The 26,343-nt window shown below is 40.5% G+C and overlaps 1 protein-coding gene across 1 annotated transcript in view; it reads right to left on the reverse strand.

Annotated features, from left to right (window-relative positions):
• Positions 1–26,343, reverse strand: part of DMD (dystrophin) — a 2,981,380-nt gene that overhangs the window by 952,177 nt on the left and 2,002,860 nt on the right. Inside the window, exon 52 of the mRNA XM_040336499.1 lies at positions 21,056–21,173. Coding sequence (XP_040192433.1) covers positions 21,056–21,173 — 118 coding nt within the window. The remainder of the gene's footprint in view (positions 1–21,055; positions 21,174–26,343) is intronic.

Below are 26,343 nucleotides of genomic sequence, written 5' to 3' on the forward strand. Positions count from 1 at the left end.
CATTTCTTTTCTGTAGTCTTTCTTCATTTTTTTTAGCTCAGTTTCTCACAATTCTGCTTTTTTTTCTCACTGTCCCCATCTGACTAGTTTCACTACTTTATTTTGCTCCTTTCATTTTTTTGATTACTAATACTGGTTATTTTGAAGGACATGATTCCTTTTACAACTCAGCAGTCAACGTTGCACTAAAGCCTGGTATACACTACTAGTTTTTTTTTTCATTCAACCCATTAATGCTGAATTAAAAAAAAAAACACACACAGCTCAAGAGGAGATGATGTACTAACTACACAATGTTAGTACATCAATCTCCTCTGCTGTGCTATTGTGTTCTGACAGGGGGACTGCACCCCCCTCCCCAGCCAGAACACTCAGGTCAGTGCTTTAAGCCATTGGCCAGTCGTGCCCTTTCTACAGACGTTGGCCAGCTGTAGTACACACCTACTGATTGTCGGACAGTTTTTACTAAACCGGCTGTTGCCGCCCAGCATTCGTTCCGCGTGTACTAGGCTTAAGTGTTGCAGCCAGGAACCCTTTGTTTATTTTTTGGTGACACCAGTGGAAAGCCTAGTAATCTGTCATTATCCCCATTATTTAGATTATCTACACATTCCAGGCATATACTGTATATAACAATTTTGCATCACCCAAATGGGCTCCAGACTGCAGATCCTCTGGTCCATATCAACCATGATCTGAGACTGTTAGAGCCATGAAAGAAAAAAACGAGAAAAGTGGCCTATTTGCTTTTAAACAAATTCTATTATTAATAGTTATTAATGGTTAACAGCACTTTTGATTGGTAATAATGGTTAAAGTTTATTGCATAAAATCTATTTAAACTCAATAAGGGAGCCATGGCTTAAAGTTTCCCCACAATCTTTATCATGTGTTTACTGTATTATTTAGTTATGTTGTTATTAGGGATGAGTCGAACACCCCCCGATTCGGTTTGCAGCAGAACATGCGAACAGGCAAAACAATGTGTTTGAACACGCGAACACCGTTTAAGTCTATGGGACACGAACATGGAAAATCAAAAGTGCTAATTTTAAAGGTTAATATGCAAGTTATTGTCATAAAAAGTGTTTGGGGACCTGGGTCCTGCCCCAGGGGACATGTATCAATGCAAAAAAAGTTTTAAAAACTTCAATTTTTTCAGGAGCAGTGATTTTAATAATGCCTAAAGTGAAACAATAAGAGTGAAATATTCCTTTAAATTTCCTACCTGGGGGGTGTCTATAGTATGCATGTAAAGTAGCGCATGTTTCCCGTGCTTAGAAAAGTCCTTGCACAAAATGACATTTCTAAAGGAAAAAAGTCATTTAAAACTATTTGCGGCTATAATGAATTGTCGGGTTCCGGCAATACAGATAAAAGTCAGTGAAAACAACGACATGGGGGTCCCTCCAAATTCCATTACCAGGCCCTTCAGGTCTGGTATGGATATTAAGGGGAACCCTGCGCCAAATAAAAAAAAATGGTGTAGGGGTCCCACTCAAAATCCATATCAGACCCTTCAGGTCTGGTATGGAATTAAAAGGGAACCCCGTGGCAAAATAAAAAAAATGGCATGGGGTTCCCCCCAAAAATCCATGCCAGACCCTTATCCGAGCACGCAACCTGGCAGGCCACAGGAAAAGAGGGGGACGAGAGAGCACCCCCCCTCCTGAACTGTACCAAGCCACATGCCCTCAACATGGGGAGGATGTTCCCATGTTGATGGGGACAAGGGCCTCATCCCCACAACCCTTGGGTGACCCTGTCCTCGGTTATTTAAGAACTGTCAGACGGGTCACACGTCATTTGGCCGGGCGCCTCCTATGGAGGCTGTATCGTTCGTGGCGGCGGGTCTGGGTATGAAATTGAAAGGAATATTTCACTTTTATTGTTTCACTTTAAGCATTATTAAAACCACTTCTCCCGAAAAAACAGTGGTTTTTAAAACTTTTTTTGCATTGACACACGTCCCCTGGGGCAGGACCCAGGTCCCCAAACACTTTTTATGACAATAACTTGCATATTAACCTTTAAGATTAGCACTTTTAATTTCTCCCATAGACTTTTGAAGGGTGTTCTGCTCTCGAATTTGCCGCAAACATCCCAAATTGTTTGCTATTCAACGAACAGATGAACAGCCAATGTTCGAGTCCAACTCATGTTCGACCCGAACATAAAGCTCATCCCTAGTTGTTATGATGGTGTTTTGATGTTGGTATGGTGGGTGTTAATGGGGTGTACAATCTTATGGTCACATCCTATGCCCCTATGTTTGACTATTAGCTTATATGGTCACAGTTTGATTGTTGGTATTTAACCACTGAAGAACCAATGAAATTAAATTCTGCTTCTCTGTAAGATGCCATTAACCCCTACACTGCCTTAACTTTCTTCTCAGAACCACCTACTATAAGCTAGTTAATAGTTATTACATTGTGTGCAAGACTCAAGATCTCAGAACATTTGATCAACATAATGCTTAACCTATTACAAATAAGGGTCATTTGGTCCTGTGCATGTACTTACAGAAGAATTTATTAGAATGGATTTATAATTCTATATTCTACACTCCACACCTCAGAAGTATGTAAAAGCGAGACTCCGGTTAAAATAGTTGTTGAATTTTGTTTCGAATAGAGTGAAGAGTGTTGGATTTTTTATTGCTGCAATACTGCTGAGGAGATTTTCTCTCACGTTCTTTCAGGACAGGAAGTAAAGAACATTTCTCCAAAGAAGGTATGGACTGAAAAAAAAATGTTTAATAGCAAGAGCAAAAGCTGAAACTTCTGACAATGTTTTTAATGCTGCATATGCCTTCCTGTCCTGGTTAATGTATTGTACAGACTTCATCAGGACAGACATTTCTCAAAAAAAAAAAAAAAAATTAAAGCTGCAGACAGGCAGACATGAAGACACAAATTTATGTAAATTTGTATTAATTAATACATGATTAAATGCATTTTTTTCAAATGCAAGTGCCATTATTTGACCTTGTATCAGCCTCTTGCAGCCCACTATACAGCACAGTCCAGACTGAAGGTGAGAGAAGCAGCACAAGGAGCAGTCTGTTGAGAAAAAGGTCTTCTGTCCTTTCAGCCAGGGTTGCTGTGTGGCAAATTTGTTTAAATCTCAGAACCAATACCTGCATTTCATCTGTGAATTTGGCTACTAGCCTGGAGATCTGCTTTAACACTTCCCCACTCTATCAACAATTAAAGTTAAATATTTAGCTAAAGTTAGGTTTTAGACCTTGTTCACACAGGTATATTTATATACAATCATGTATAAGCCTAAGCCTTGTCTCTTTTGACTGAATGGCTTGGTAATGTTTACCATAACAAACACAGCTCAGACATGTTTACCTGAACAGTTATATAAATTAATTAAATAATTATGGCAATGTATAGACAGACATTGTTTTCCCATATTTGATGTGTGTTAGGAAAGAACATCAAACACAGGTCATAACATTTCCATTTACCTCAATATTATAGTGTGGATGACTGTCATGAAGCTGCATTTGACCTGCTATGTTTTACATTTCTTTGGGTGCAGCATGTCTTTTTCATATGTATTTACATTACAGGAAAAATAGTTCAACTGTAGCCTTCTGCTGTGTTTTGCCTTCAAACTCATATATCAGACACCAGCCCTTAAGGCTAGTTTACACTTGCTTCAAAACATGGCTTCAGACACGCTTTGTTAAAGCTCTCTGAGCACCAGTCAAAGCTCCTGTCACTAAATAAAATGGTTAGCTTACAGTCCTGTTTACACCTTGCTTTTGCTTAGTGCAAAGATGAGCCTCTAGTGGGGCTTCGGTGGGTCTTCGATGAGGCTTTAGTGGGGCTTCATGCAAGCTTTGCCATAGACTTCTAAGGAATCTTTGAATATGCTTTGAAGCACCACTAAAGCTACATGGGGTATAATTTTTGAAGCGAAGCCGAAGCAAAGCAAAGCAAAAGCAATATGTGTTGAACCCGAAGCAAGTGTAAATGAGCCCTTGCTGTATAAAGAGTGTCAATATCTTCTCTATCATGACTGCATAAATGAAGGAAAAAAATAATTTTGACTGATGATGCAGATTGTGCTGGTCATAAATCCTAATCCAGCAATCAGCTTCCATGCACAGATTAAAACAGGAAAGCCTTCTTTTGAGTCCAATTAAGGTTTATATTTTTAACTGAAGCCCTGATGAAGGGGGAGTTCCTTTGACCCCCAAAACATGTTGGCTGTCTTTTAACACAACATCAATACATGAATTTAGACTCGTATTTTTTGGTCTGGCACTCCTTCTATATATGCACACCCTTTGTATATTTGACTGGGGATTCCCAACTAGTAAATAAATGGGGCCAAGTGAAGTCACTAGTCGTTAAGGATGTCCTTAGCAGCCATTATCAGATAGGAAGCTGTCATAGATATTAGAATAGAAATACTGATACTATATATGATGTTCGGCTCCCTCCAATTGGGCTAAAAGTCCAGGTTTAGACAAATGCCCAAATAGCCAAAGTATAATCCGAACTTGTGTTCAGACTGAACCTTGAGTTCATCACTTCTGAAGATGACAACAGCCAGCTTCCCAATGTAATCTCCTGCATATAGTGGTCTTTATGTACCTTACATAGCCTCCAACCTATGGCTTCTCCACGTGGGCAAAGAGGATAGAAAACACAAATGTATTTTTTAATAGTGCACATATGTACTGTATGTAAATATCCATGCATCAAGGTGTATTCCAAATGTATAATATGTTCTTCAATCATGACATCAGTGCAATCCAGCACAAGTCTATTTGTACAATAGAGTGTAATTTTCTATTTAAAAAAAAAATGTTTACCACTCAATAAAATACCAGGAAGTTGTACTTTTCCAGACACATTATATGATTAGCTGATATTCCTGCAGATTGGATACAAGCTTTATGAAGGGAGAAAAGTTGGGGAGGTTTGGCCAATATTTTAGTACACACGAATGGTTTTCTCGCCAAGAAACAGGCAAGAAAACTGCTGGCAGATCTCTTTGCCGAGAAAACCGTTCGTGTGTATGGTTTTTCATCGAGAAAACTGCCAGGAATCTCGACGAGAAAAATAGAGAACCTGCTCTCTTTTTTCTCGTCGGGATTCTCGGCAGGGTTTTCCTGCCGAGAAACCCGTGCGTGTGCATGCTTACCTGCCTCCATGGAAACCCGTGCATGCTTGATGAGACTTTGACGCATGCGTGGTAGCTTCCAAGGCATAGGTAAGGTGAAGTAAGATGACGGCATCGAATGTGATGAGTGCATTGTTAATCGTAGTCGATGACGTTACCGCGTTCTTGCCATTCAAAAGAACGGCGGTTCTTTTGAATATGCGTATGTACACAGGACTTTGCAAAATTTTCCTATTTTTCTTTAAATTTTACCAAAAAAAGATTATAGCTGAGGAGGGAGGAGTCTTGGAATGGCGCGGTCGGAGTGGAGGAGCAGCTAGACGGGAGCCCTTGCTCTCCAACCCTGCGCTGACCCACGGAGATGTGAGGCGAAGTGAACGGCCTCTTACTCCCCCCCGCTTGATCCCCGCTCGATCCCCCCCCCCCCGCCTGGAGATGCTGTTCCCGTTCTGAAACCTCACCCTCCTCTTCCAGGTCATGGCCGTACGAGACCCCCATTACCTGCAGCGCGTGCGGCGCTCCCAGCGGAGCAGCGGAGGTGGCGTGCAGCGTGGCGAGGACGGCGTTTGGAGTACAGAGCGGGAGGGGCTGCAGCGAGGCGAGTTGGGGCTCGTGCCCCCCGAGATAGCAGACTAGTCTGTTGCTCTGTAGCCCCCCTCGTTCTACGGAGAGCTGAGGCAGCTGCGCTGTGTTACGCCGGACCGTGGCGCGAGGGTGCCAGCACCGTCCCCATATGGGGAGCAGAGGCTGATGAGAGGGAGATTCGGCTCCTCACAGCTTTGCAGCCTAAGCAGCTTTGGTTAACTAATGAATGAGAAGATTTTTGTCTGTTACTGGCCCCACGAGTACTACCAACAGGAGGGTAAGATCAGAGATGAATTGTAGCAGTTTCAACTGGGTCTATTGTGTCTCCTGAAAGCAAACAAAGAGGTGAGCACACTGCATTCAACAGAGTGGTGAGTAAAACGCTTTTTCAAGAACTAATAGAAAAATATCAATGGGACATTTGTAATATAGGAGTTAACAACCATTATGGGACTGAAAAGAATATAAGTAATAAGCGACATAGGGGATATGTGCTCCCAGTGTGCTCCCAGTTTGCATAACTATATTGTTTTGACTATTGGCGGCCCCCCCTCTTGCCTTCGTTCTTTCTCTATTAGGACAATTAATTAATTAAGACACAGTGAGACTTTGTTTTTTTTTGGAATATGGTGAACATTTGTGGAATCCGACGGGAAGACTTATGATGCTTTTCTTGGTTTAAATTATGCTTTGGTATAGGATAAAAGGGATCAGCATCTAATTTCTCCAAATATTTCCAACATAACGGTAAGGACAGAAATATCACAGCAACTTTTACCTGGGTCATAAGAAAACTGCAATAAAAGGAGAGCATGCTGAATAAAAGTGCCTAAAGAGTAAAATCAATGAGAAACTTGACAAAAGCCATAAAGAGAGCCACAAACAGGCTGTACATAAACAGGCAGCAGTGAATATTTGCACATGGATGCTATGGGCAACTTAATCAGTTGAATCGCACATTGGAAGTGTATGAGTGCGGTATTCAAGGTTCGGTTAGAACAAGCCCGAAAGCCTGCCAGCGGGAAGAAAAGCCATACGGCTCACAGTCATACCCCCTCGTAGGAGATGTACCCATGCTCTGGCAGTGAATAGTACTCAGATAAGGAGAATACCCTGATAAGCCTTGGTAAAAAGATACAGCTCAACTAAACTGCAAAAGTGCTTTGCCGCTAGGTGGCTCATTTGAGTTGCAGACCCGGCGGGACTTTGTTGGGTCATTATTCCCAGAATTTCCCCAGCCGGTCGGTAACTTTACACAAGGAAAGGCCACTTGGAGTTCTCTATCGCTTGTCCTTTTCTCTCCCCCCTTGTTTCTTTTGGGTGTATGGAGGAGAGGAGAGAGGGAAGGAGGGAAAGGGGAAAAAAAAGAGAGAGAGAAAGGAAGCAAATAGACATAGACAAGCCCCCGCAGGCTTAAAGCGGAATTACTATAAAAAGGTCGTACATTTTTAGTAATCACAGCCTGGGCACGTTAAGAAGCACGGGAAAATAAGACCAAGAGGGGCGAAAGATGACTACAAGGGGAAAGGTAGCGAAAGGTGGGGCAACCCCAAAGGTCCCCAGGTTAAGCCAAAGCCCAGGCCCGATGTGTAAATTTGTGACACATGGGGCAAATGGAGATAGCCAGCCCGTTGAAAAACTACTAACTGGTAGAGGTGGCCAAGCAGAAAAAGATAAGAAGAAGGACAAGAAAAAGGGGGCTACTAATACACCAGCAGATTTAGAAACACTCTCAGAAACATTTGCAGAGACTAGAACTGACCAGGATGGAGAAATTGAACTAGATCTGGGCAATAAGGAGGAAACACAGGATATGACACTTCTACCAACAAAAATGGAAATGGAAGGAATGTTCGCCGCCTTAGAAAGATCACTCAAATCGCAAATGGAAAGAATGGAGAGAAATATGGGGCACATATTGGAAAGAGTTGAAGAAGTGGAAAAAAAAGTCGATTATAATGTAACCTCAGTTAAAAAACTAGAAGAGGAAATAAAAGCACTCAAAATGAATCAACGAGAACAGGCGTACAAACTAGAAGATCAGGAAAATAGAGATAGAAGGAAGAATATTAGAATACGTGGAGTTCCAGAAACAACACAGGCTGAGGACTTGCCAGAAATAATAAGGAAAATTTGTAATCCAATATTAGAAAGAGAAACAACTGCCCCTTTAAGAATAGAACGAGCGCACAGGATAAGATGAGCTAGAGAAAGATCACAGGAATATCCAAGAGACATTATTGTTCGATTTGAAAGCTGGGAGGAGAAAAATCAACTTTGGAGAAATCTGAGAGGGAAGTCGCCATTAGAATACGATCAACATAATATTCAAATCTACCAAGATCTGTCCCAAGAGACGTTAAAAAGAAGAAGAAGCTTAAAACCACTGTTGGGGATTCTGCAGGAAAATGATATTCAGTATAATTGGGGATTCCCAGCGTGTTTAATAGGGAGGAAAAACGGGAGTTCGGCAAGACTGAGGTTTATTGAGGAAATACCAGAATTTTGCAATGGTTTGGGCATCCCAATACCAAAAAATCATTGATGATCTGGGCCGCTCGATAAATCTTTTTTTTTTTTTTTTTTTGGGGGGGGGGTGGCGTGTGGGGGGACGGGGATGGGAGGGGTCAATACAGTAAGCAATCAGCAAGGGATAGGGGAGAGGGGGGACCCGGAGAGCGCTCTTACACCAGTCCCCCATTATTGGGGGATAAGAGACCGGGCTAAAATAGAACTCCACCTTAGCCAGAGGAGCAAAAGAGCGCCAATAGCGCCAAAGGGGGGAAAAAAGCTCTAATCAACCATAGGGTCAAGGATCGACCAGGAGAAAGAAGGGGAGGGGGAGGGGGGGAGAAAGCCCTACATGAAGACCAATGGGGCAAAGTACGATTGGAGGGGAGGGAGGGAGGGAGGAGAAGGGAGGAGGGGGGAGAGGGGGGAGGGGAAGATTAGGAGGGGGGGAAAGGGGACTTAGATCTGTGTGTCTTGCAACGGAAAAAAATATACTTATCAGAGAAAGATAAAAAAAAAAAGAGAAAGAAATGACAAATATAAATTTTATAACATATAATGTAAGAGGTCTCAGTTGCCCGGAAAAAAGGCATATGGTATTAAGAGAGGTTGAAAGGTACTCCGCTGAAATAGTCTTTCTGCAAGAGACACATATAACTTTGGACTCTAATGTTAGACTGTATTCTCGGGCAGTCCCCACTTGGTACTACGGGGACTCCCCAAAGAAGAGATCTAAGGGGGTTGCTATAGGAATAGGGAAGAACATCACTTTTACAGTAGAAGATAGGAAAGTTGACCCAGATGGACGTTATTTGTTTCTGAGAGGGGTACTCCAAGGGAAAAAATATACGCTCGCAAACATATACTGTCCAAACAGACAACCTCATAAATATCTGAGGGGGCTCTTGAACGTTTTAATGGACTTCAAGCAAGGTCAAGTAATTTTAGCAGGAGACCTCAATCTTTCAATGGACTATCATCTGGATAATATGTCCGGAGCACAGAGACGAAATATTAAACAGCTAAGAATATTAGGAAAAAAAATGCACAGTCACTGTTTAATAGATCCTTGGAGGATTACATATCCAAACAAAAAGGACTATACATATTACTCTTCTGTGCACGGAACATATTCAAGATTGGATTATATAATGGTAGACCATGAGTCGTTGGAAGACGTAGTTAAAACATCAATAGGGGTAACCACAATCTCAGATCACGCTCCGGTAATAGTGAAAATAAGATTCAAAGAGATAGAGCAAAGAAAAGGAACGTGGAACTTAAACGAAGAACTCATAGAGGACACAGAGGTAAACAATACAGTAAAAATCGACTTGGAACAATATTTCACTCTTAATAATACACCAGAAGTAAGGGTGGCAACTGTTTGGGAGGCCCATAAGGCATACATTAGAGGGAAATTAATCTCAATTGGAGCAGGGAAAAAAAAGACAAGAAAATTAAACATGAAAAAATTAACAGCTGAATTATTTGAACTGGAACAAACGCATAAAGAGCGAGGAGAAAACGAGGTATATCAAGAAATAGTGATAAAGAGGGCCCAGCTTAGAGACTTGATGAAGGTAGAAACAAGGAAGATATTCAAAAATGTCAGAAAAGAGAGGTATAAATGGGGGAACAAACCAGGGAAATATCTAGCCAGAATATCAAGGGGAAAAAAAATAAAAAATTACATAGAAAAAATAAAAAACCAAGACGGCCTTATGAAATACAAGACATCTGAAATTGCGGAAGCTTTTCAGACTTATTATAGTACATTATATTCAATAAGAATCAACGAAACTCAAGAGCAACAAAATATTAGAATAAGGAAAATCAAGGAATACCTAAAAGAAGTGAACTTACCTAAAATAACTCAAAACGACAGGGAATCCCTGGATGCCTCTATAACTCAGGAGGAGATTTATAGAGCCCTCCAGGAAACACCGGGTGGTAAGAGTCCAGGCCCCGACAGCTTGCCGATTAAATATTATAAAAAATTTAGAGAACTTTTGGTCCCAGAGATGTGTAATTACTTCAATAAAATAGGAGAGGAAGAGGAAATAAGAAAAGAATTGCTGCTAGCAAGTATTTCTATAATCCCTAAAACAGGAAAAGATGGAACGTTGTGTTCTAACTATCGACCAATAGCATTGTTAAATGCAGACCTGAAGGTTTATGCGAAAATACTAGCAACTAGGATAAAAAGTTTAATGCCGGAATTAATAAATATAGATCAGGCAGGCTTTGTAACAGGCAGAGAAGGGAGAGATAATAGCATAAGGACCCTGCTGCTACTACAACAGGATCCAAAAAAGAAACCCCCAGTCGTACTCATGTCTTTAGATGCTGAAAAAGCATTTGACAGAGTCGACTGGGGGTTTATGATGGAAACTTTACAAAATATAGGTCTGGGACCAAGGTTTTTGAAATGGGTAAAAAACCTATATAGCCACCCGACGGCAAGGGTGAAGGTCAATGGGAGTATGTCGTCTGCGTTCGAAATGAAAAATGGAACCAGACAGGGGTGCCCGCTCTCACCCCTCCTATATGTAATAGCACTGGAACCACTGTTAGCAAAAATCCGGGAAAATCCGGACATAGAGGGGGGTGAGAGTGGGAGACGATGAACACAAGGTGGCGGCGTACGCAGACGACATACTCCTATATCTGACTAAACCTAGAGTTTCCCTCCATAACGTTATAAAGGAAATAAAAAGATACGGTGAACTTTCCAACTTTAAAATAAACCCGATAAAAACAGTAATCCTAAATGTGGGGATAGAAAAAAAAGAAGCAGAAGAGCTTCAGAAGGATTTCCCATTTACATGGGAAAAGGAAGCTATTACATATTTAGGAATAAAGATCACACCAACAGTTGAAAAACTCTACATAGCCAACTTTGTCCCCTTAATTAATGACATTAACCAAGACTTGAAAAATCTCGCAAGAAAACACATCTCCTGGATAGGTAAGATAAATGCGTTTAAAATGATGATACTACCGAAGATAACATATAAACTTCAAATGCTCCCAATAAAGATACCGCAAAGCTTCTTTAAGGTAATTAAAACAATAATCTTGAAATATATATGGGCAGGTAAAAAGGCCATAATAAGCTATACACAGCTGAGCTTGAAAAAAAAAGGAGGCGGGTTGGGGCTCCCCGACATAAAAAGATATTATTTTGCCGTTAATTTAGCTAGGTTAGTAGAATGGACAAACACACATACCAAAAAAAAATGGGCACGCATGGAAGATAAAATAAGTAATGCACAATTAAACAGAAACATTTGGATACCACCTAAGACGAGGAAATTGGGCACAAACACACATAGCATAACAAAGAATGTTTTTAAAATATGGGACACTTTATTTAGACGGGAAAAATGGGAGTATAACTCTCCATTAATCCCATTAGCAGGCACAAATTTCTTCCCACCAGGCAATGGAACACGTTTCGGAAAGCAATTGGGTGAGAAAAAATTAAAAGATATTGTCACACGGGGAAAAATAAAAGCAAGACAGGATATAATAGTGGGAGAAGGGGATCAACGGATGAGTGAATGGGAGTATTTACAGTTAAATCACTTTGTGAGCACACTACCGCAACCGATTCGGGAAGAAAAAACATTAAACCCAATAGAAAAAATATGCAATATAGATGGGCCACTGACACATGGTATATCAAAAGCATATGGAATATTAACGGAGCTCGAGACCCAGGAAACACTGCCCTGTCTAGAAAAATGGGAAAGCGATTTGGGTAAAAGGATTGACAAATCACAAATGATAGGTGCAGTTTATAATTATGCCTCAGATATAACTTCCATAGAAGCAAACTATAAGTGTATGGTTCGATGGCACCTGACCCCATCAAGAATGAATAAAATCCATCCAAAAAACTCAGAGCTTTGTTGGAGGAATTGTAAGCAAAAAGGAACAACTATGCACATATGGTGGGACTGCCCGAGAATACAGGAATTTTGGAAAGAAGTCCTGGAATATATCGAAAAAATAACAGGGGAGAGGATCCCGTGTAGCCCACTGACCTGTCTATTTCATGGAACTGAAAAAACAAAAAAACAATACGCAATAACTTTGGTTCCAGTGCTGCTAAATGCAGCAAAGGCCCTGATCCCAAAAAACTGGCTACACCCAAAAAGGCCATCAATTAAAGAATTGATAGAAAGGGTGGAATACATAGAAGAGATGGAGTACCTGGCCTGTGGAGACACAGGAGGAGTGGATAGATATAATGAGGTGTGGGAAAAATGGAAAGTTTTTAAATTTTCGGAAAAATTTGTTCAAGGAATGACAGAAGTGGATAAGTGAGGAAACAAAAAGAAGATTGCAAGGCACACAGATCCGGGGCGGGGGGGGGGGGAGGGGGGCTGGGGAAAAAAAAGGGGGAAGAAAGAAGGGGGGGAAAAAAAAAAAAAAAAAAAAGGGGCTAGTCAAGTCAGCGTATTAAGTAAGTAGTTAGACTTGTTAACCACTAGCCGACCAGCCACCGTCATTATACGGCGGCAGGTCGGCTCTCCTGGGCGAGAGCCCGTAGCTATACGTCCTATCGTATAGCCGCCACTAGGGGGCGCGTGCGCGCCGCCGGAGGCGGGCGCGCGTGCCACCCGCTCGCCCCCGACTCCCGTGCGTGTGCCCGGCGGGCGCGATCGCCACCGGGCACACGCGATCGCTCGTTACAGAGCGGGGACCGGGAGCTGTGTGTGTAAACACACAGCTCTCGGTCCTGTCAGCGGGGGAAATGCTGATTTTCTGTTCATACAATGTATGAACAGAAGATCAGTGTTTCCCCTAGTGAGGCCACCCCCCCCCACAGTAAGAACACACAAGGGACATACTTAACCCCTTCCCCGCCCCCTAGTGTTAACCCCTTCACTGCCAGTGGCATTTTTATAGTAAGCTAATGCATTTTTATAGCACTGATCGCTATAAAAATGCCAATGGTCCAAAAAATTTGTCAAAAGTGTCCGAAGTGTCCGCCATAATGTCGCAGTAATGAAAAAAAATCGCTGATCACCGCCATTACTAGTAAAAAAAATATATTAATAAAAATGCCATAAAAATACCCCCTATTTTGTAAACGCTATAACTTTTGCGCAAACCAATCAATAAACGCTTATTGCGATTTTTTTTTACGAAAAATATGTAGAAGAATACGTATCGGCCTAAACTAAGGAAAAAATTTTTTTTTTATATATTTTTGGGGGATATTTATTACAGCAAAATGTAAAAAATATTATTTTTTTTCAAAATTGGCGCTCTATTTTTGTTTATGGCGCAAAAAATAAAAACCGCAGAGGTGATCAAATACCACCAAAAGAAAGCTCTATTTGTGGGAAAAAAAGGACGCCAATTTTGTTTGGGAGCCACGTCGCACGACCGCGCAATTGTCAGTTAAAGCGTCGCAGTCCCGAATCGCAAAAAGTGCTCTGGTCTTTGACCAGCAATATGGTCCGGGGGTTAAGTAGTTAAACGTAAAAAGTATAACTAAAGGTTCAAAAAATGACAAATTTGCAACTGTTTAAAAAAAAAAAAAAACCCACGCATGATGCGAAGCCACTAGAGAGACGTTAAGGGCGGTCTAACCGTGAGCAAGTCTCGCTGTCAAGTGTGAGCGGAGTCTGAAGTGGAAAAAAAAAAGATTATAGCTAAACGTGTAACAGCCAGAACAGAATAAAATCAGTACCAAATCACAGCTTTCCTTTTTTTCTAAACCACAATTACAAGGCAAATATAATTTACTAGTACACTAGCACTAGTCACATATAAAGCTACATTTTTAGTGAACAGTCCCAGAATTAAAAATGTAAAGTCCATTTAAATGGTTCGCCATATAACCAGTATGGCATAACCATTTCCTACATTCTCTTAACTACTCATAGAAATATATATGCAACCCATACATCTGGAGACTATCTAATTCATTATAATTAATTAGACTTTTTCATTGTGTTTTATGAAGCATTTAATAGCACATATTGAGATATTTTTACCAAATGTGTTGTTCTTTATAGCCACGTAACCCCATAAGCATTGTCATATAAGTTTTGTGAAACACTCTAATACATCACTTTAAAATTTACTATATTCTGTATGATAAGAAACAATAACTGTGCAACAAATATAATTCTCAGGTTTTGAGAGGCAATATAACAGAGTTACTATGGTATCATTTGACTGCTAAAACAACTGTCAGTTTAATGATGTAGCTGCAAAAACGACACAGTTATAGCACACCATTTAATAGCCTCAGCACTCCGATGACCATAAAACTGACATTTGTTCTGTTTTGCTGTCATTTTACCTATTGCAAGATATGGTGGAGATGGCTTTAACTGCACACAGCAGCACTTTACATTTTGCAGACATGAAGTAAATAGAAGAAATGGTTCAGGAGATGCTGATCGAAACACTGTTATACTTATTTAGAGCATCCACAAATAAAAACAGGTACCAAATCAAATGTTCTAACAGAATTGCTAAAGACACATGTAAAACAATAAAAACAGAAAGTTGTCAAAATAAATTTTTAAATATATTTTGGTGGGAAAAAGCAGCAAAATTAACAATCTAAATGCACTTGGCTATTACAATAAACAAAAAAACATGTAATACTTACCTCCACTGTGCAGTTCTTTTTGCACAGAGTGGCTCCCGATTCTCGACTTCGGGGTCCCCCGGCAGCGCTGGTAGCTCCTCCCCGCATCAAGTGTTCATGTTGGAGAAGGCTCTCCTAAGGTGGACACCTGTGCGGGCGTGCTCCCGAGTCCTGCATCTGTATCTATTCACACAGAATACAAGGAATGTAAATTTCCTTTGTAATATAAATAAGAATGATATGTCCTCTTTATGAAGAGATCGGGTATCAAAAAGACCCCAAGTCTCCCTTTACCTTTAAAAGCAAAAGATCCCCAATTTTTTTGATCTTTTGCTAAAAAAAAAAAGTTTAATTCCACCCTGGTCCAGTCCTCCAGGGCCATGAAGGTGATCAAAGATGATCTAGTCTTGTATTACCTTTGTGGCCAGCCAGCCGCACTGTCGCATAATTTCTTGGGAGTGCCAGTAAAAACGGTAATTTCATGAGAAAGCCAGCCGCTGGCTGAAAAAATGGGGTTATAGCTTCAGCCATTACCAGGGTAAACCACTTGAAAACTGCAACGTATATATTCGTATTATGGTCAGCAAGTTGCTGTTGTTAAAGGGTAAGTTCACCTTTGTACACTTTTTTTTTTCTAAATTCCAGCTCTATGCACCAATGTATCAAAGCGTTCTTTTAAATCTACAGTCATTTACTTGTCTTGTCCTAATTCACATTTCCAGACATTTGCATTAGTAATGTCTTTTTCCTGATCAGACTGTAGGTCATGACACAGGAAGACATTGACCAGCTGACCTCATTAGCACCCTGCATCATCCACCCTCCCATTCCCAGCTGCACATTTATTAAATGCAATCAATCAGTGATCACCCTTCTCACTAATGTGTCCGTTTATGAAGCAGTGAATTCTATTCACTGCTCCGTTCTCCGGCTATCACAGTGAAGATTTTTCTCCTCTGTGTGCCGGTTTATCAAGCGGAGAAGATCGCTTCACCCTCGGAGGAGCGAAGTGATCTTCCAACGCTTCTAACACTGGAGAACGGCCCCTGACACTGGAATCTCGTGAGACCCTACGAGATTACAGTACCAGAAATTCACAGAAACACAGAGATGTCAGTTTATTGAGCGGTGATAAATTATAACCGCTCATTACACTGACAGACCGCGTGGTCAATGTAATTAAAATAACGAGTCCCCTACATAATATATATATGTATACACACACATACACTATATATACATGTATATACACACACATTATATATATATATATATATATATATATATATATATATATATATATACATGTACACATTATATATATGTGTGTATATATATATATATGTATACACATAGATATTACAGAGGGGCATGGTTACAGTGTTGGGGGGTCAGAACGAGGTAGAAGGAAGTTAAAAATCTTCCTCCTTCCTCCTCAGAACCCCCGGGATTCCCTCTTCACTCCCCGCTTCACCAGCTCTGAGATGGTGAATCGGGGCATGTGAATTCTGACACAGATCGCCAGTGAAGTGCTCAGATCACAGCTTCATAAACTGGCCGTTTCTGTGTCAGTCTATGAGACTTCACTGTGTGAAGAGATAATCGGCGGGAGAACAAATTCAAACATCTTCTCCCCCGATTATCTCTGTTTCATAAACTGTTTATGGGCTGTGATCACTGGTGATCCCTGGGATCACCGCTCTTCACTGCTCCATAAACGGACACCCAAATACACAATCAGATTGCATAGTGCATGGCCATCTTTATACAAGTACATAGAAGGGAGTGGAGAGAAACACTTCCACATGCATTTTTTTTTTTTTTTTTTAGCAAGGTGAGGAGGTGTTTTGGAGCATTTTCACTCATCACACGTAGGGCAGCCCATCCACCTAAATGGGATGCCCTACACACATCAATCGTCCCAAAGAAGTTTCAGAACTATTTTTTAGAGTGGACCTTAGTGCATTATTTACTGCAAGTTTTGGTGCAGAGCACTTCTCAAATGCATGGAAACACACAGATGTGAATGGAGCCTCGTTGTTCTTGTGTTATGGCACCAATTTCACTTTCAGGCCCCATTCACATTTAGCATAGTGGGAGTGTACATGTTGTGTCTCGTTTTTCCTGTGACACACATAGGGCAGCCTGTTGATTTCAATTGGCTGCACTACATGTGGTTAATGGGACATTTTGGCGTTTTGTGGGTTGTGTGTTTTTTACTGTGCATTTTGCAGCATTTGCCCCTCGTTTTTTCACATAACAAAATGTGTGTTTGCTTCTGTGTTTGGTGTGCCGTTAACAATTGATGGCACTGAAAGCTCTACTAGTAATTTTAGGTGCACAAACATGGCCATACACTATGCAATCTGATTGTATATTGTGTATTTAGTGAGAAGAGTGATCACTATTTGATTGAATTTCATTTAAAAAACATACACATGGGAATTGGAGGGTAGATGATGCAGGGTGTGTGCCAATGAGATCAGCTAGTCAATTACTTCCTGTGTTATGACCTAAACTCTGATCAGGAAGAAGATATTACTAATGGAAATGTCTGTAAATGTGGATTAGGACAAGAAAAGTAAGTGGCTGTAGATTTAATGGAAAGCTTTGATATTTTTGCAATACAAGTACATGAATGCTATATTGGTGCATAGGGGAGATGGAATTTAGAAATACAATGTACAAAGGTGAACTTACACTTTAAATAAACCCTGTAGTATCCCAAAACTGTATTCACATCAACTGTATGTCTGTAAAGGTGTTCATTTATCCAGGAAATAGCATAGCCAGCAATAGTTAGTCACATTTAAGTGGACCTTTTCTGAAATTTGAAGAGGTAGCACTCATTCAAGTGACTTTCTCACTTCTAATGAATCTCAGGAACATAGTGCAGCATTAATGCAATAGTTACATGGGTTACCTAGTCACCTAAATCCAATTACCATGGAATGCATCAAGACTAATGCTGATTGTCCAAGGACGGTAGGTGTTCTAATTACATAATTACCGTATTTTTCGGACTATAAGACGCACTTTTTCCCTCCAAAAATGTGGGGGGAAAATGTCCCTGCGTCTTATAGAACGAATATACATTAGGCCCCGCCCCCCACCACTGCCGGTCCCGCCCCCACGCCGCCATACGTCATGAGAAGTAAGTGAGGGGAACATAAATAAGTTCCTGTGTGTGGAAAACCCATCCACCTGCTCCTCTCCTCCCTCCCTCCATTTGCAGCTCTGTCCGTTCTCTTCCTGCAGGCAGCCAGTGACTATATTTGCAGCAAAGTGGACTGTGTATTTAATTAAATTGAATGTTATTCATTAATGACAATGTTCAGGCTGCATTAATGGCACAGGTCAGGCTGCATTAATGGCAATGTTCAGGCTGCATTTCATGGGCACTGGTAAATATTTTGGTACACCATTTGGTTCTGATTTTTTTTCTTGTTTTCCTCCTTCAAAACCTAGGTGCGTCTTATGGTTAGGTGTGTCTTATGGTGCAAAAATATGGTAAAACACCATGGTGCTATTAGGTGGTTATAAACCTTAGACATGAAATATGAACAAAGCATATCCTGCTATAGTGTGTACTTGTCTCAATCCAGAGCCCGACGTTTAATTTATGTCTGCTGATTTGTTCATTTGCTATCTGCATGAGTCACTTTGCACAAGTTTTCCTGACACCAAGAGAAAAAAGGTGACAGGGAAGGGACCTCCTGCAGATTGACAGCCTCAGCTCTGTTCCTGTGTGTTGTGTGAAGAGGGGGTCTCTCTTACCGCCAATCAGCACTCACTGAGCTCTGCAGAATGTAATTTCCCCCCTTTTTTCTGACAGCTTAGACAAGCTTTAAAAATTCTGGTGTGAATTGTTGTCAAATCACGGGGGGGGGGGGTAGAGATATTAAAATAACATTAACCTTCCTCTTTATACTGTACCTATTAATACAAAAAAAGCTTACAAAAATCTGTCATTTTTATTGCTTAAAGAGGAAGTAAACCCCCACCCCCCTCGAATAACGGGGAAAAAAAACTGCAAGAGAAAGGCATAATAAGCTAGTATGCATAGCATACTAGCTCATTATGTGGTGCTTACCTGATATCAAAGCCCCCGAAGTCCTCCTCGTTCCCCGCTGCCACCATGTCCCCTCGCAGATACTTCCTGTTTTTGCCGCTCTGGCGCTGTAATTGGCCGGAGCGGCGATGACGGCAGGTCCCAGTACATGCACGAAAATACGGCATTAACCCTGGTTATGCCATTAAGAAAAATGACACTTTCAGTGCGCCTTTGCCGTTGCCTACGGCGCGCATGCACCGTAGACATCGGTGTCTGTAATTACAGTAAATATCTCCTAAACCCGTGCAGATATTTCTTGCACCTACAGGTAAACCTTAATCTAGGCTTACCTGTAGGTGCAAGATGTGTGGTTTAAGGAAAATGACTCTTCTTAAAGCACAATTCTGGGATTTTTTTCACCATGCAGCGAGCCTCACTGCATAGGTTAACTGCTCATTCTTATCTAGGGGATTGCAGAGCAGAGGTACACGTACCTAATCCGCTTATCCTCCCAGAGCAAGACCAGTCTCTGCCGCTCTTGCCCCCCCTAGTCTTGTGCAGTGGACTGTTCCTGACATCATCAACCCCATAGACCAGCTCTGGATGTGAGGATAGCAGGAACAGTCCACCACTTGACATGAGGGAGTGCAGTTTTCCGGAGGATCAGTGGATTAGGTGAGTATAACCTTTGCGCTCAACCCTTCACAAAACAAGCAGTTTTGGGACAGATCACTTTTTAAGGAACCCCTTTTCCACTGAATAGGCCCCGGTAGGAACAGAGGAGCCGAATGAAGGGATGTGGCTTTTCTTTTTAACCCTGATAAAGATAACTGTATTAGGGCCATTAGCTGTCCAATGAATTGTGACATAGTAAAGAAAATGCAGCCCTGCTGCATGGAAAAAAAAAAAACTTTCCTGGAGTTCTGCTTTAATGATTTCAAATTCTAAACACAGGACAATAATGTTCCCCTGAGTCATTATGGACAGGAAATTTATTCATTTAAGTGTTGTTTTATTAGTCTCAGCCAATAGAGTTTTGTTACCCTTTTAAAAGTTGATTCTTGAAGTAGCTGAAATTGGTAACATAAATATTCAATGTAAACTTAATGCAAATAAAAGAGAGATCAGTCATCTCTTAATTAGCTGATAGGGTACGACTCTAGTGTGATGTATGCTTGGGTAATGTAAAAAATACAGAGCATTATGCAAAAGTGTCAAATTTAGCTAAAATATTGGTTTTGGTGTAGTGACTTTCCTGAAAATAAATGTATTTAGGATTTACTCTTGGATTCAGCATGTTGCTGCTTCTCACAGCATTACAGGATTCTTCAGGATTAACAGGTACCATCACGCTGATACAAAGAGGCAAAACAGTTTACCCTATTTAACAATGCTTTAGGCATGGTTTAAGCCATTGTTTACATAAGAGATGACTGACACTCTGTAAAAGGTAGAGATAAACAAATCAACCGTCTAAACATTATTTAATCCCTAACCTAATATTTTCCTCTGCTGTAGTCGCATATAAAATTAGCAAGTATATATTCTAAATGAAATATTTGAAAAAATTTAATAAAATGATAATTTAACAATAATTTTAGTAAATGTACTAATATATAGTGTACATTAGGCAGTTACTCCTTGCATCTTGCTTTCAAATGTGTATTACACAGCGAGTACTAAGATACTCAGGTACTCAGGTCTTGCCGATAACATCATTCATAATCTGTGCCATGGCGATGTGAATCCCGTGCACATGTGTGGAAGTGACATCATTGCAGTCCGGTAATTCAAACGGCCAAAGGCACAGAACCCAGAAGAAAGACTTGGTGAAAATAGAAGCAATGGGGGCCCACCAGCTCAATCACATCGCAGCACTGAAGGGCACCATTCGACAGGTATGTCTGCCATTATGCGTTAATATGCTGTGCATACTAGCATTTTTGGCATAACCTATCTGGGGGCCCCTAAAAAGAAAAAAAAAATAGAGCTGAGTTAACTACCACTTTAATATCAGCCCATATACCTTTCAGTATCAAGAATCAGCAGGTATGAGCTCATAGGACCCTATAGGACCATGACAAAACAGCTTTCAAAGTTTCCTGCTGTTATAACCAATATGGAGCACTTACTGCGATCTGTTACCACTGCACGAGCTTCTGGATTGCTTGTTTTGTTTTTCAGATTTTGTGCTGCTGTTATGAGTTCTTCCAAATGAGGGTGCTTTTGTTCTAAATCCTGTAGAGTTACCTATTAAAAATTAAATAAATAAATAAATAAATACATATTCACAACCAAAATGTGTGCTGCTTATATGGGAATTATTAAAGTAAATTATAGTTGAAGAGGTATTAAACCCAAAAAACAAAATGTAAGATATTGCAGCTTGACAATTCTTAGATGTGGTGGCTGAATTTGCTTGTTTTTTTAGGCTTTTTTCCTTTATTCCATCTGGTAATCCAGCCAGTAACACACTTCTTGTTTTAGGGTGGCCGCATCCTGGATGAAGTAGTAAAGAAGACACCTGTGGACAGCAGCATTGTCAGTCTGGGGAGAGGGTAGTGTAATGCCCTGTACACGCGTTCGGAATTTCCGATGGGATAAAATCCGAAGGAATTTTTCATCGGAATTCTGCTCAAGCTGTCTTGCATACACACTGTCACCCCAAATTCCGACCGTCCAAAACGCGGTGACGTTAAACACTATGCCGACCCGATTCATGTAAATATATTCCGATGGCAAGAATAAATTAATATGATGGCCAATAGTATGCATTTACGCTCAAACACATATGCACATACATATTTGAAGCCCATTTCCATGGTTGGAAACTCTCTAGCAGAGACTGAAAATACAAAAACAAATGTTTTCAATAAAGTTGGGAAAGGGTTATAACCTCTGTTGCAATAATCATGTCTTCCTCTCCGGTGATACTGTATCCCTCTATTTATTATCCTACAGTATGTCACAGACTATCACAGTGACAGGAATTGAGGTGAAGTGTCACCAGTAGGGTCAAGGACAGCAATACTTGAAGCTTGAAGGAAGTATTTACTTATTCCAAGCCTATGCAAAAGAAAGTAATATACATAAATATGTTTTGATTAGAATGGAGCTGTGAATGGAGCATTCCCCTATCCCCCACCCCGTGCCCCCTCATCACTTCAACTAATAGGATTAGTTGAAAGAATAAAGCTATTCTAAATGTTGAAAACACATATCTAAATCTACAGTCATGTGGCATGATATGTTCCCAGTCTGTTTTTCATGCAATGGAGGAGTATCCTTTTTTTGGATAAATCTGAAAAAAATAATTACCATGTTAAACCTAAATCCATCCCCTAATTATTTTGAGCTCTATACATTATGGGGTTACCAGATTTGGTTATCACAATACGTAAGCAACATAAACAACTGTGGAATGTTTGGCACCATTTTGGTGCTCTTCTTTGTATTGGGCTTATTATGCCATATTAATACGCTATGGATAATTGGCCAATTGAGAGAGGGCTCATCCAGCTCCCCAGTGACCGCCCCTTTTGTCCTCTTAAGGGCTGGTCTGTGCAGAGATCGTGTGCTGGATGAATGCGCTCTCGGGAGACTTAGACACTCCCTGTAGATTTCCTTGATGTGTTTTTTGGTTGCAGCGATCTTTCAGACATAACAGACCTGGTGAAAATTTAATTGAATACGACCTGTATCGGAGTAAGATACATACCGTATTTATCGGCGTATAACACACACAGGTGTATAACACTCACCCAAAATTTAAGAGGGAAGTTTCAGGAAAAAAAACTTCCACAGCCCCCTGCGTATAACACGCAGGCACAGTTTACCCTCTATTTTCAGAGTAAAAAAGTGAGTGTTATACGCCAATAAATACAGTACTTATTACTTACTTAAATACTGGAATCTATGTGCAACTTATAGGGAGGTTGTATCCTTATATGCATCTTACTTTGTATACCATCTAAGTGCCCTTCCTTTTGGACATTTTTGGTTTAGACAGACTTTGAATCCTGCCTGGAACTCTACTTTCTAATGCTTTGAATTTGCTTTGCATTGTCCCATAAAGAAATATTTCCTATACAGGTTAGTGCAGTAATGACTGTTTACACCTTAGGTCACTTTCTCTGTTTCTATTTACCTTGCAATATTGTTGGCAGTTTTTAGTTATGAGACCTTTCTCTTTTGTTCCCCTTTGGGGTTGTTTATACACATTAGGTCGCCCTATATTTTGGAAAAGCTAGGATACATGTTGTTTGGGTCCTTTTATGCACCATACTTGCAAGGTACAGAATTTACTTTTGGTCTCCCTCTAGCTCGAACATATCTAACATTCCAGGTATTTATATGGTGTGTTGTGTTTTTTTTTTGCAAAAATGCACTGATTGCTGTATAAATGTGAATGGCAGTGAAGGGTTTAACCACTAGGGGGCAGGGAATGGGTTATGTGTATCCTAGGGAGTGATTCTAACTATTAGGGGGCATGGCTTACTATTGATATGTCACTGATCGCTGCCCCCGATGAGAGGGAGAAGACGATCAGTGCTGTGTCACCAGGCAGAACAAAGACCCCCCTATTCTGCCGTTCCGTGACCCTATCATGGGACACCGGCGGACATCGAGTCCACGGGTCCCGCAAGCACGGTCACGGAGACCACGGTGGGTGTGTGTGCCCGCTAGGGGGCAGGATTCAAAGCAATGTATATATACACTGCATTGCCTGCCCGTGCCATTCTGCCAACATAAATGTGCATGAGGCAGTAGGCAAGCGGTTAATTAAAGAAAACCATAATACAACAAAATGAAACATTTAATAAATTAGCCAAGCAAAGCCAATCATATGGCACTGCCACTGTCACATTTCACCCATGTAACATAATAACCCTGTGTCCTAGCATTTTACTTCAGCTTATATACTAAGCTGATACAATCAATTATGTAATAATGTATTTTAACAAATAATTACATTCAATATAATACATCTTCAGACTAGACAGTATTGTATTACAATCACAATACAGAAAGTTGAAGCTTAGCTACATAGCCTTCAACATTCCAAAACAAAGAAATAGACAGATATGATGTCAAGAAAAGCAGAAAGCCTACTTTTGTCTAGGTGTATAATAATATACTCTGGCAACAATAGCATAAGAATAATTATAAAATGAATGCAGTACATCATTACTAAACAGCCACATACTTACCTTCCTAACTGTGCTGAGATTTTCTGTGTCAACTGTTGCTTGGTACAGCACCGCCACCTTTGGAAAATCCTCAGTGTTGGGTTCTGCTGTTCCCACACAAGCATACCATGATCTCTATTATTTCTATTCTATTTTATAAGTTTATTCTTTGTGTGTGTATATATATATATATATATATATATATATATATATATATATATTTATATATACTGAAAGAGGCAGTGAGGACTAATGAGGTCAAGTGCATTAAAAGTGAACTTACCCTATAAAACACACCACTTCCATCCAATGTAAACTAGTAGAAGTGTCTTCATGATCCTTACCAGTTCACCACAAACTCATAGGTTGCAGACCTCCAACCCCCATAGAACCCCGCCACCAAATGAAAATAATCAGATGTTAACTAAATAAGTTATCATTTGGCCCCGTTAACACTTTACTGCTCCAGCACTGCAGATGTGCTGACATATACGTATAGAGATAGCTGTATGGTCAATTATGTCTACATCCCTAAAAATCCAGGTAAAACAAGCCAGCACTAACAGGTGATTCACACCCCAGACAGATAATAGAAACTGACAAAATAGTGAAGCACTAAGAAAAATATCCAAAGTAAATTTAGACAATTTGCCTAAAAAAAGTCCAAAATGTCCAAAGAAAACTCATTGAACATCCTACAAAACTCAAGCAGTTCAAAACATAGTCCAGAATTTATAAAGACCTAATAGTGCAATCTTCAATGAAAAAAAAAAGAAAACTGTGAACAATCTTCAAACATGTCTTCACTATGCACACTGTGCTCACTTGACTCACCCGCAACCTCTTAGTTTGAAGGAGGTCTATCACACACTTGGTAATAAATAAAGGACTGTGTGTCATCACTCCTCCACATCCACAGGAATACCAGCATGACAAATGCCATATCTTCCTTTTATCCAATATGACACAGAGAAAAAAAATAATATCATAGTGCTCACTGTACTGTTCAAGTCACAATTCACAAACATACACATCTCTATCATGTAAAGTGAAGATAATAATGCTCAAAAAACATTTGTGCCAACACACCAGAGATTCTTGAAAAGCATCTCCCCATGTGTTTCTCACACCTAGGCAGTAGATAATAAACATGGCAGCTCACATGTAGCAGCTCTCCTGGTTAGACAACCTTCTGGTGACAGGAGGAAGAGATCTTACTTACTCATGAGTGTATGTTTGTTGGATGGAATTGGAGATTTAACCTCTTTTCATACACAGATATAGTGGAACCTGACCTTTATTACCTAAGGCAGGGGTGCCCAACCAGTGGCCCGGGGGCCACATGTGGCCCGCAGAGCCCTCTGATGTGTCCAAGAACTTATGCTCTAAGATGGAATAGAATACTGTTATTAAAGTTCAGTTTATTACTAAAATCACAGTGTATACATGGGCATATCTGTTCTGCAGTGGTTACTGGGCTGCTTTCAAACTGACCGGCAGATGCAGAGCAATGCACCTGCGGGTTACCTGCACTGAGTTTGGTGAGCTCTCTGAAAGTGCACCAAACCTGCAGAATATAATAGAAGTCTATTGCAAAGTGCAGGGAAGCCAAAGGTACACTGCATTGGACCCACAGTGCAGGTAAACCACAGCGCATCAGTGTGAAAGCAGCCTTGGGCCCCCTTCACACGGTCAGTTCGACCCAATTGGACCCTGCGTTCACCCCTAAGGAGTGGCAGATGTAAACCAACGTGTGTTCTATCTCCAATCCGATCCACAAAAAAAAAGTATAGTGGGCTGTGTCCGTATCCACTCTGCATATGCAAAACTGGACACAGACCTGCAGGTGAGCAGATTGGGCATAGTATATGGTTGAAGTGCACTTACCTTCACTGTTTTCAAGGAGAAGAACACTGTAAGGACTACATGGGAAGGGGCTTTCTAAAAAATTTTTGTTTGTTGGCATGACTCATTTTTGAGAGGCATTATCTGCACTCTATAGAACTCCTCATTCCTCATTCACTAAGCTCTGGGGAATATTCCCTTGCAAACTACAACCTACCTTAAAACGAGAAAAGCCTTTTTTCCTTTAGTAAATCAACTTCCTAGATTATGGCTGAATATTTAATGATGTTCTAGATTGTGACCATACTGTACCCAAGATATTGTGTCTCATAAATAATTGGCATTTTTTTTCATCTTTTGGTAAATATCAGCCTAATTTCTTCATC

Source organism: Rana temporaria, chromosome 2 (genome assembly GCF_905171775.1).
Source record: "Rana temporaria chromosome 2, aRanTem1.1, whole genome shotgun sequence".
Classification (NCBI taxonomy): domain Eukaryota; kingdom Metazoa; phylum Chordata; class Amphibia; order Anura; family Ranidae; genus Rana; species Rana temporaria.